Consider the following 12841-nt stretch of genomic DNA (forward strand, 5'->3'; position numbering starts at 1 on the left):
TATTTTTGAGTCTGGTGTAATGATTAACTGGCTTAAAGCACCGAACACTTTTATGACTATGTAACAACAGGTTTTGGTGTGGGATTTTTTTATTTTTTTGGTTATTTATTTATATCACAACCTGCAGTTAATAGTTCAGTGTTCAGAGGTCTACTGCCGGGATACATATTTACACTCTCTTTTTGTTTTTATCCTGTATTCAGAACGTTTATTTTGAGTCGTCTCCGGTAAGAAAGGCTACATATGACAGGAAATTAGACAAGCATGAATTCATCTTGAAGATCAGGACGGAATTTCTTTATTATAATTATTTTTATACAAAATGCTCCACAATTTAGCCTCAAAAAAATGGTTAAAAGACAATTCAGACAGTATGCTTTCGGGATATGGTTCTCTCCTCCCTTGAGCCAGTCAGGTACATTTCCAGCACAGTAATCACCCAGGTCATTTTTTTCCTTTGTGGATAATCCAGTAAGGTTTCCTGAATGCTGATCGCTGACTCAGCACTGGTCGCCATGTGGCAGTTGTAAAGGAAATGGCCTGTTTGATCTCATTCCCATGCTGATATAATTTTCTTAGCCTGCAGTTAGGTTGTAATTAAAGGCATGCTCCAGCTAAGTGCCCAGCTCAACAGCATGTTCTTAAACACAAAGCAAAGACTTATAACAAGGAGAGCACATCCTCTTGATTAGAACTATTCAAATTATACTGTTACTATATTTAATAATAATAAGTGAAACATGCTTATGGAAAGGAAAAAATATCTTCATGATCTTTTTTCATGATCATGATTTTTTTTTTAACACTAGGGTTAGTGTAATGTTATTATAATAACATTTATCTAAATCCTAGTCACTTTTTTTAATCTCTGGTCTGTCATTAGAGGATATGATGAAGAGGATATGATGAAGAGAACACACATCTGTTACACCTTTATACTCAGTCTGTTACAGAACACAGCCAGGATTTTACTGGAATCAACACACACACACACACACACACACACATATCTCATTCAAGTAACAATCGTACAATAATGCTGATAATGCGCTGTTTATATCCGCCATCAATGCACGCTCTGGTCATGTTTACAAAAAGACTTCAGTGACACAATGGCTGTGTGTTTAAACTAACAGAAAAGCAGGCGCTTTTACAAAATGAAGAATTTGCTGCTTCATGCTCGGGTGAGAAACTGGCACTGGCTTCAACTTTCACCATTTGCCAACAAATCCCCCTGAAAGGTCCCCCAGTGCTACTTTCCTGCCCTGTAATTGCTCCTATCATCCCAAACTAAGAGGAGTGCTTGATGTCCAAACCCAGCTTTTAGATATTTGTGCCAGATTAACCACAAATCTTCAGGAAAAGCTTTGTGATCGCCTTAGTTGATCATTTTTTATTTGATTCCTGCACTTAACCACTTCACATCTGTGATGCTTGTTTCATTGTCTTTTTTTTTTTTTGCATGATTTAGCATCTTGAAAGTCTGCACAACCCACCCATGAAACCTTTTACAGTAACATTCATTTTATACGTATTACCTGTGAAATGCTTATATTTACTCTTACATTTCCATTTGCTCTGCTACATATTTGCTTTTATTTATTTATTTGATCCAAGTACATGCCTATAGTGATGGTGATAAAAGCACTGCAGAATTTATTTAGAAGTTTTTTCTTTATTTTATTGTAATGGTTTCTTGTAATACAAGAAGGATTTCTCTAAAAGACAGGTTCCTGAGCTTGTCCTGCACATTTTTAGTATTTTCCCTGCTCTAAACAATTAACAGCCTTCTCCAGGTGGGTGTCTTAAAGCAGGGAAAACTCTTTATCAGGATGAGAGTAGAGAACCTGAGCTCTGTTAGTTTTCACAATGGACACGTTTGTCCGAATCAGAGCACGATTATTCCCCTGCAGCATTGGTCTGGTTTCAGACTCACTTAATTCTGTTGATCCCTGATGCATTCGTGTTCATCTTGCAGCGTTACACTGAGATATTTGGTGCAGTTATGTGCAGTAAGCATCCTTGGACACATCCTTGTGTGAGTGAGTGAATGAAGGCATGGTGAGGACGATATTCTGCCTTATCTGTTTCTAGTGCTGCAGTATTAATTCTGATGGAGCTGTACACATTTCTCTCTGTAGGTCTTGGTGTTCTTTCTGCTGATGTAATCATGAAAATAATGCCTTTTAAATACTGAATTATGTATTGAGTTTGGACAAACAGACTCGTGATGAATGGTTAATTTTTTTTTAATAATGAATGATTTTTTTAGATGATAATTTAAAATGTAATTTGTTTAACTGGTAAAGAAGTTGTTATTTTGATGGTGTATACTATATAGGTTTTTTAAATTGTATGGCAAAATGAACATGAATTTTTTTACTGCTCTGAAGTAGGATAGCTTGTAAAAGAAAGAAAAAAACATGAAAAGGAAAAAAAACGTTTGAATAAATGCTTGATTGTGGTTTTTGCAAACAAGTGTGTGGTGTGGTGATGCTCTAAAAACTTCCCCTACTTTTCAACCCGACAGTGAAAGCAATTCAGCTGGCACAACTAGAATAAGACTCTAAGGATGCAATTGTGCTAGATTTGAGTAAGTTGCACTCCACAGTCACACTTTCTTTCAAAGACACGATGTTTTTAATCATTTGTAGTTACATACTGTAGGTGTTTTTCCACCATCCGCAAAAAATAATTCATTTCAGTTAACAGTCATTCCCGTAACAACCTCTAATTTCTGTTTCTTTTGGGGGGGGGGGGTTTACAGAGACACAGGGAAGTCCTCTGTCTTGAAGACACTACAGACACTAGAGACTTCTATATATGTTAAATACAGGTCTTTACAGGAAGCTAAACAATATAATCAAATTTTTTTTTTTTTTTTTTTTTTTTTTTTTTTTTTTTGTTTGTTTGTTTAATAGTGTTCAGCTTATACAAAACCCATGGAAACCATATTATTTAAAATCCAGGTCATTTTTAAGATCTTTTAAGCCAGTTTCAAGGCTATACATCCTGCTCCACATACATCCATTAAGGTGTTAGGGCTGAGATATACCTTGTAGGTTCTGGACCTTGCTTTGCACACACATTTTGGGGAATCTGGCAAAGTAGTTAAAGGAGCCGTGTGTACACTAGATGGCACTGAACCACCAGCAAACAAAGAAAACAGCTTTTAGGCCTCAGGCGTCTGCTCATTTCCTTCCACTAGTTGAATGTTAATGTTCCACATAATAAACTAGCCTCTGTTTTGTGTTCCTTTAAATGAAAGAGGATTCGTGACTTTCACAAGTGACTTAGAAAATCACAAGAATGAAGCAGAAACAGAATTCACAAGTGACTTTTATATGTTTACGGGTGTGACATGATCAAATTCTGGCCTTCAGGAAGCTATTAAAGCCAGTATAATTAAAGCTTGGCAGTGCACTGGGATTGCTGAAAATAGACTCGATGCTCTGTGAGATCTAGTTTCTTTCAAATGAGGTTGGATGTGAAGTAATGAATGAGTATCTTAGTGCTGACTGAAAAAGAAACTGATCAGTAAAACGTGATGCGAAGAACTGATGGCCTGGTTTAGTTTATTATACTCTGTTTCTCTCTCTCACTTGGTATGTGTCTATTTCTCATGCACTCTCTGTACATATTTCTCTCTCACACTTTCTCTCTCTCTCTCTCTTCCTCTCTCTCCATCTCTATCGCTCTCACTCTGTATGTTTCTCTTTCTCATGCTCTCTCTCTCTGTACATGTCTCTCTCTCTCTTTTTCTCTCTCTTTCTCTGTACATCTCTCTCTCCCCATCTCTATCTCTCACTCTGTATGTTTCTCTCTCTCTCTCTCTCTCTCTCTCTCTCCCTGTAGGTCTGGTCATGTATGTAAAATTGTTCTACTTGACACTGTGCCTCTCTTTTCCATCATTTTTCCCTGTTGTTTTCAGCTGTATATAAGAACAGATTGATCACATCAGTCTGCTATCTGTAAAGTTTGGTGCCTCACCTTTTGTACCATTTGCAATATTAGTAAATGCGGATTTAATTCAAATTTGTTTGTTTTTTGTCATTTATTCACAAAAATAAGTAAATAATTCAGTATTTTCTCATACTACATCATTTAAATATTCACCAAAAATTCTATATCTTAAATAAAGGGGACAATAAATAAGATATTCCAAACACCATTAAACCATTAAACACAAGGCATGTTGGGGCCATGAATTCATGCTGTTTATCACCATTCTGTGAAAACTCTAGAGACTGTTGTGCATGAAATTAAGAGATCAGCTCGGTTTAGATATATATTTAAAACGTTATGATACTTTTTTGCTCATTCCAATAACTCTGGATTTCACTGCTGTATGAGAAACAATAATAGCTCATTGTGTGAGATGAAACATAACATGGTACCGATGCTTATTGTTTATTGTCCACCGTGGCAGAATACTAAACAGCATACTAAGCAGTATATTAAGTGCACGCGATGTGGCGCACTAGTCTGAATGACTTTTGTCTAGAGAAGCGACTGAAGCAGAATGAGGGGGCGGGGCTTATGTGTGAGGGCAGACTATGTTGAAAACACTGGTGGCATCATTAGGAAATAGAAGCCACTACTGATCTGCTGCCATATTAACAGTGTACAGCTGGAGATCAGAGGAGTAATCGGTGAATTAGTATTGTGGTGATTTTTTTGTCTTTTTCCCCCCTTTTCTCATATTCACTGCCTGCTCAAACCGCCACCCTGAAGTTCATTGTTGTGATCTTGGCCGCCGGGATGGTGGCGTTTGTCGGAGCCGTAATCTGCATCATCGCCGCGGTGCACGGCGGCTCTTCGTCTCCTGCAGCCGCAGCCTCGACCGCCGCACAGCCGCTCGCCGATAATCAGTCCCTGACTGCGGGTTCGAGTGTGCTCACCTTACCGTCAGGCTCCGTGGCCCGGGCAGGACCCTTGGACGCGCTTCATGGCAGCGGAGAGAGAAACAGCCCGGGGTCTCCAACCTTCTATGGGATCACCGGCGTGAGAACTGGTGGCGAGGGCGGAGAGCAGCAGGTGGTAACAGTCAGCAGGCTGATCTGTACTCCGGTTCCGGCTGGTGAATGCGGACCGAGAGACTTCCAGGCTGACGATCAGTCTGTGTATGCGGGGGATCAATGGGGGGATCTCCGCGCCACAGCAGAAGAGCTCAGGCGCACCGTGGAGCAGCAGGAAGAGGAGATCCGCGCCGAGCAGCACACTATCCGCGAGCTCACCGGGAAACTCTCTGTCTGCGAAAGCGGCACACACGGGAGACAGGGCTTGCGGGTTGGGAGAAGAGACGGCAGAGATGGACTCATGATGCAGGACGACGCGGGAGCGCCCGCGCTCACCGTCCGGGAATTGGAGAGAGCCATCATGCACATGAAGGAGCGCATCGAGAAACTGGAGGTACACAATCAAACAAGCTAGTGGTGTGTGTATCAGAATTTAGTTTCACAAGACCAAGATGGCCAAAAAATAAGATGTGCAGTATCTCTGTGTAATATCATTGTGTAGTGCACACACACACACACTCACAGAGAGAGAGAGAGAGAGAGAGAGAGAGAGAGAGAGAGAGAGAGAGAGATCCCCTTAAAATAAAACCCTTTTAGAAAGTTGCTATTAAAAGAACTATTGTGAGATGATAAGGAAGCATGTTTCAAACAACTTTTTAAGCAAATGCTGCACACCTTAGTGTTGAAAAAGTATATAATCTATTTAGTATACATGGATTCATGTAGCCTATGTTTTATGTAGTCATGTTTACTGAAAAAAAATTCATGCTCATTCGGCGCTTAAATCTATTTATTATAATATAGAATTTCAACCATTTAAATGTGTAGCCAAAATTATTCCAACCAAACTTAAGAGGGAGGGGAAAAGAGAGAGAAAAGACATTGGTCACAATGTGCTTCTAAAAAAAAAAGACAATATTGAGATATTGGACATGGGAAAAGAAGTGAAACGCAAAGCACGTGAGCTTTGCATATCTAATTGTTAGTCTGTCATGTCCCATACAGCTTACTGTCGCCAAGGTTGTGTAAAAATGGCACCAATTTTGTCCCAATTCTTCTGTTGTAGCATGCATTTGGAGCTTCGTCAAACAATTTACCAGATATTTGGTACTATTTGTGTTTCAACTGCGGGTAGCGTATTTGTTGCCCTTTTAGCATGAAACAACAGGTGGCATTTTTGCTGATGCCCTTAGCTTTAAATTATGTTAAAGAAGCATGCTGAATTTTACGAGCGTGCAAAACACTGGAACACAACGATAGGTAAGACAATCTGTCAAAACGCAAGCATTTACATACGCACACACGTGCGTGCGCGCGCAGACACACCTACACCAACACATAGTTCAGGAGAGCAGTGGTGGATTTGTTTGCTGTGCAGATAATAACGCTTTTTCCCCAAAGTCCCCCTCCCCGGTGCTCCCCCTGCAGTGCATTTCTGCTCCGCGTCGCGGCGGCGGCGGTGATTTACGGCCCTGCGCTAGAAACGCGCTGCTCTAATTAGCTGCAGCCTGAGCGCTCGCGCCAGTCCCGCGTTTGATCAAAGGAGTGCCGCAGCGGTCATCAGCGCGCGCGTGCTCACGTTACACTCTCTTGCGTGATTAAACCTCATTCGAAATCAATAACGTCAATGTTCCTGACCATAAATTAAAAAGATGCGCGTTGCATCAAGAAGAAGGAAAAAAAAAAGTAAAATAATAAATGATAGGCTGCTGACAGTACAAGTGAAGAAGCTGGCTTATTTATTCATTTATTCGTATATATTTTTTTATTACAGTAACACACTGGAGCATGCGTGATCGATCACATGGCTCGGAAGATGTATGAGTTCTGTAGATGCTGCAGTGTAGAATGTTGTGCTTGCTGTTCACAGTCCCAACCAATGATGCAGTGCGGTTGAACATGAATATAAATGTAGAAAATTCTCACCCAAAATGTATTAATCCCATTTCCCCATTATTTTAATATATATTATGTTTGATATCAGGCTCTGGTCCTGAAACTGATCTAATACTGGTTTCCTACATAATCTTTTGTTGCTGTGTTATGTTATGTTAGACCTAATGGTATTAATTTAGGCCTCCTTGGAAACAAACAGTGTCCTGAATTCATAGTCATGATTTGAGTCTGCACGTCAATTCAATATAAATTATGTTGAAAGATAAATTGAAATATATGCAAATACCAAGCCAGAGATAGAAGCCAGTATTATCTAACGTCAGTTCTCAGTGTCACAGTGCATATGAGCTCAAAACTCATTTATAATGCACAAGTGTTCTTGTAGGCAGAAATGGCTCCACTGGCTCACAACCACACAGAGGCAGGGCAGAAGGGCAAAGTCAGTGTCTCAAGTGCAATCACGGTACAGGGAGCCGTAGCACAGAGAAGAGTGGAGGATCTGGAGCGAGAGCTGAAGAGGAAGATGCAAGTCCTGGAAGAGGAGAGGAAAGCACTTCGCAAGGAAACGCAGAAACATCAACAGCACATTGATCACGGACTGGACGCTGTTCATCAACGAATTATCAGCCTTGAGCAAGGTGAGGGAGTGAGAGCAAGACAGAGAAAGATTAATGAAATGGGTGTATGAGTGAGTAACCAAATGGTTGTATGTGTGTGATCACTCGGAAAATATTTTGTGAAAAGGTCATTAAATTTTACATTTAATTAAAAGGATTGCGTCTATATCTGGTCAAAATGAGCATGTCTTCATCAAGCACTCTCCTGCAAAAAAAATTGTTTAATCAAGTCTCATTGATTTAATGATTTGGAAAATGGTGTTGCATTCATATCTGCTAAGGAGAGAGAGACTGCATCAATAAACATTTCATAGGTTCCCTGTAAAGCTGAACATATAAATACTGACAGAAAGTGGTTAACAACCTTAGTTCATAAAATAAAAAATATATATAATTTTTTCCAAAACAGGAATTTTAAACATGACATTTAGAAATCAAAGTATTATAGAGCTCGGTCTTTGGAAACATAAAAGCCTCCTGGGTGAAGCTTCATCATGAATTATTTCAAATCAAATAATCTTTTTTTTTAATCATATCATTATTTCATAGTAATAAATATTAAAACTGCAGAAAACACTTCTATTATTATGCGGTAGTCTGGTAGTGACTGTGTGTGTGTGTGTGTGTGTGTATGTTTGTTTGTTTCTCAGGTCTGTCTGAGAACAGGTTCCCAGAGGGTTACAGACTCTCTTTTCCTATGAGAAGCACCTCTTTGTATGCTGTGGTGAAGCGGGCAATCCCAATGCTTCACGCGCTCACTGTGTGCATGTGGCTCAGACCTGCGCAAAGCATCTTGGGAACGGCAGTTTCTTACGCCTTGTCAGAGGAACCTCACGAGCTGGTGCTGCAGCAGATAGTCCAAGGCCCTGTTGAGCTTATCATCAAAAATGAGGTAAAAAAACATGTTTTTTTCATCCAGGACCAACCACTTCCTTTCAGACAGTGTGACATCACTGACAATCACACATTCTCCCTTATGTTATTTTTAGGGTACAACAAATTTTGTGATTTCTGTTATATATTGGATTTGAGCAAGAAGTATTTTTGTATTTTTAAGGAATATTTGCCAATAGCCCACACAACACAACCTGTTTATTAACCGGAAAGGGTTTCCAGAATATTCCACTGATGTGCCGTGATGTGCTTAAAGAATTTATACGGTTTAAATAATGGATCTTCAATTATGTTTACACATTTACGCTTCGTCATAGAACCAGTATGGGTTTCATAATGGGTTTCCTTAATAGTTCTAGATTTAATATTTATAGTACATGGGAAAAGCCTTGACAGACTTAATGATGTTGTGAGAGAAAGATCGAGACTTATAATTATGTGCGCATTATTTTTACATAGTTAGTGTTGATTCTATTACTGTAATACGTGTAGGACAGATCAGTGTAAATGAATATATAGTAATGATAGTTATGATGCTTTGTCCACAATCTACACAGCAGTCTAAATCCCACTCCGCCTCATTATGTGGCTTTTAACTGTTCGCTATGATGGTTGGTTAATGATTACACCATTACGCTTATGTTTTACTTTCCTCTTCTTGTTGTTGCTGGCTTTTAAATTGTTAGTAACAGTTCAACATGGCGGTTTTTATAGACCTGCTAATGATTAGAGCGTCTCTGTGACTGTAAAACCTCAAAATAATAACATAATTGACATTCATGAGATTCCCTCTCTGCCCCTAGCCTCTCTTTATGAGCAGCAGTTCAGTATGAGAGTATTTAAGCTTACCCTAAAGCTATGCTGAAAAGAAAGGACGCTGATGAAATATTCATTAATCCTTTCTTCCTCCTCTAGGTGGCACAGTTCTATCTGAATCTGACGGCTGGTTCTTGGCAGCATGTGTGTGTCAGTTGGAACAGGAGAGGAGGAGTGTGGCACGCCTACGTGGGAGGAAAGCTGAAAGGTGAGGGGAAGGACCTGGCAACCCGCCACCACATCCGTCCTGGAGGAACGCTCGTCCTGGGCCAGGAACAGGTGAGTCATACACTGGCAGGCTCTCGAGACGGCCAGCTGAGCTGAGAACCGCGCAGTTAGTTATCTTTTAAGACATGAGAGCTACGCAAGTGTAGATATAAATATATTGGGAATTTACAGGCTTTTCAAAAGAAGGATTTATTCCTAATTAAGGATAAATGTGGTTCGGGAATGCCACAGCAGACCATCTGATCCACATTTTAATCTGGCACAGGTTTCATTCCGGGTGCCCTTACTGACGCAGCCCTCACATTTGAACTGAGCTTGGGTCTAGCACTGAGAGGTAACCTCTCACTGGCTGGCTCAGTTCCCCATCCAGGAATCGAACCTGGCCCTCAGCAGTGAGAGCACAGGATGTAACCAGTAATAAATGCTTTACAGAATTAGCAGTGGTTGATCTCACATTCACTCACAACAACAAGGCTCATGTTTACAAATTGAGTCCTTAGTGATAATCAAACAGTTCTGCTACCATAAAGAATGTTTCAAGAAATCCTTCTTACGTTTCAAGTACTGTATAACCATCTCAACATACTGCTAATGCTATACATATGTTGTATATATTATTCGTTGTCATTTTTGCACACCTGTGTTGTTGCTCCTTTTTTCTTCTTGCTTTTAATTATTATTACACTTACATTATATATAAGTGCAATATTCAGTGTGATTTATTTTTTATTTTCGTGTTATGATGCCCAAACATAATTACTTTTACAGAATCAATCAATTCTATCTATCTATCTATCTATCTATCTATCTATCTATCTATCTATCTATCTATCTATCTATCTATCTATCTATCTGTCTATCTAAAGCTGAAAAAAGTGAAGAGATATAGCTGCATTTTCACCAGTAAAGGAGTGTGATTAATTAGTGCTTTATTTTGCAGTGTTTGCATGCTGCTATTTTCACTTAGCTAAATTTGGACTGCCATGTATGAAAATCTAGGCTTCCAGGAAAGTCAGCATTTAAACAGTCCATAGTTGATAAGGTTATGTTTCTGTTCTTGTTACTATAAACATGGAGACGTTTCTTTTGGGTGTTCATGGGATGTAGCTTAGAATCCTTCACCTAGCTGTGAGAAACATACACAGTGCTTTATAGTGCCCAAAATGGTCAGGGATGCAGACATGAAATATAATTTCCTTGTTATGTAATTTGAAATTCTATTTGATCTTGCTTTTTGATCTGAAAATATAACCCTAATTGAAATCTAAAAAGTCAAAAAGAACAAAAGAAATGTTGTTTAGATTTAATCTGAATCCTCACTGCTGTCTTCTCCTCCATGCAGAGTTCAGTGGGTGGACTTCGTTTCGAGGCATCACGGGCTCTATTTGGTGACCTCTCTCAGTTTAACGTGTGGGACCGGCCGCTGACTCGGGCAGAGCTTTCTGCACTAGCCCACTGCAGCACAGGCATGCTGGGTAATGTAGTCCCTTGGACCAGCCGTGAGGTAGAAGTGTTCGGAGGTGTGACCAAGCATTCGGCCGAGCACTGCAGTCATCGTACTAACGTGCAGGAGTGAGGCGTCACATCAGAAGGTTTATGTGACAGGAGGATGGGGTGGTGGGTGTCTGAGACAAGCTCAGGTTCAAAGTATAATGGAAATGCTTGTGTGGCGTGGAATGTCTATTTAAAGAAATTACTTAAACTAAAACTATAAGAATATTGTGAGTATTGTGAGGTTTTTGTTTGTTTTGGAAAAGAGAATGGATTTAGGAAGTTGGAACTTGTGAGACAAAACATTCCATGTTTGTTCCTTTTTACTTTGCTTTAATGAGAGTTACATTCAGGCATTACATCAGTTTGTTCATTTCTTGCACTTTATATTTTTTTATTCTTCATGTTGAAGATATTACTGAATGAATATCTTCAGCTACAGTGAAACAAGCTTAGAACTGATGACAAGCTGAATTAATGTTAAAATGATGGTGTTATGGGGAGCATGTTGGAATGGGAAAACCCCTCCTGGAAAGCAGGTTTGATTCCTGCCTCTAAATTGTTTGTGTGTGTGACTGTGCCCTGTAATGGGATGGAGCCCTATCCAGTGTATCCCCTGCCTTGTGCCCTGAATCCCCTAGGATAGACTGCAGGCTCCCCACGACCCTGTGTAGGATAAAGAGGTTCAGAAAACAGACGGATGATTGTCTCATGATTAATTTTAACCTCATAACCCATCATTATCACATTTAAACCTTAAACAGTATGTTTTGCTCACATCTCCATGTCCAAACCCTATCACCAGCTCCTGGAAAGACACTCTATATCTTATTCTCTATGATTCTGATTATTTTTGCAGCTCAAATAATTAATGAATGTCCTGAAGGAGTCAGTTCATTCCCAGGAGCTGATCATGACATTAGAAGATTGTGTTTTTGCCCTTGACAAAACATTTACATATTCAAGGTCTGATTTTCAGTGATCTTTCACTGGGGAGGAAGTGGAAGGTAGATGAGAATGTTGTTTGTGTATACAGAACATCACAAAGGAATGAATAAGCCTCACTCCATGGATGAGCTTTTTTAATTCTTTTATAATTATTCAAATAAGATATAACACAGCTTAATGCCCAGGATTTGATCATGAAAATTTCATGAAATTGACTGGTTGCTCTTTAAAGCCTATTATTAAGTCAATACACTGAAGCATAGGAAATAGGAAAGTTCTGTTGTATGTATGCAATTGAGGAATGTTTACCTGTACCCACTTATGGAATTCATTTATTTTATTTTAGAAATCTTGGCTCAAACTGTTTTCCTACCTGACCTTCCATAGGGTCCCAAATACAGTCAATAATCCCTGATGCAGTGCATTTTGTTAAGCCATTATTGCTGATATCTGTATGTTTATCTTTATTATAACTGTGATTAACTCCACATTCCATATGAAATGAGATCCCATGGGAAGTGTACTATGTAATATACTGTGTATGTTGTGTATATATTTATATCTGATCAGAGTATTTTATTAATCTCTGAGTACAGAGCAGACATGAGTTTCGGTTGAGTTTTTCATACCGAAACTGAACACGGAACATAAACGGCAGCACACAGTGGACTTGCAATTGTTCCAGTTGCACGAGAAGCTGAGAATATATTAATATTGTTTTGCACATTTTTACGAGTGCTGCTTGAAAAATGGCAGCAGCATGCAGTAGCACAAGGATGAAACGCTGAAAAGACTGAAAAAAGAACTATTGATCTATCATTTCTATTCACTGTTTATCTTCTTTAGAGTGCATTACTGTCTGGTTGGTTGTTAATGTTAATGCGGTGCCTGTTATTTGTTTAACGTTTGAACTTACGTGGTCACTGTGATGTC

At 39.4% G+C, this 12841-nt stretch overlaps 1 protein-coding gene across 1 annotated transcript; it reads left to right on the forward strand.

Moving 5' to 3' along the window:
* The first annotated feature begins 4560 nt into the window (after nt 1-4560).
* Nucleotides 4561-12841, forward strand: LOC132860996 (neuronal pentraxin-2-like). Its single transcript, XM_060892322.1, has 5 exons — nt 4561-5412; nt 7300-7552; nt 8182-8423; nt 9341-9520; nt 10812-12841. Exons 1-5 carry the CDS (start codon nt 4762-4764, stop codon nt 11043-11045), a joined length of 1560 nt encoding a protein of 519 aa, XP_060748305.1. The 5' UTR covers nt 4561-4761; the 3' UTR covers nt 11046-12841.

The sequence above is a fragment of the Tachysurus vachellii genome, chromosome 18 (genome assembly GCF_030014155.1).
Source record: "Tachysurus vachellii isolate PV-2020 chromosome 18, HZAU_Pvac_v1, whole genome shotgun sequence".
In the NCBI taxonomy this organism is placed as follows: Eukaryota; Metazoa; Chordata; class Actinopteri; order Siluriformes; family Bagridae; genus Tachysurus; species Tachysurus vachellii.

Bases quoted from the DNA above. Each gene is read 5' to 3' on its own strand.
- LOC132860996 (XM_060892322.1), top strand. From the start codon at position 4,762: ATGGTGGCGTTTGTCGGAGCCGTAATCTGCATCATCGCCGCGGTGCAC. The intron at 5,413-7,299 runs GTACACAATCAA...GTGTTCTTGTAG, and splicing joins AGCGCATCGAGAAACTGGAG to GCAGAAATGGCTCCACTGGC. The intron at 7,553-8,181 runs GTGAGGGAGTGA...TTTGTTTCTCAG, and splicing joins AATTATCAGCCTTGAGCAAG to GTCTGTCTGAGAACAGGTTC.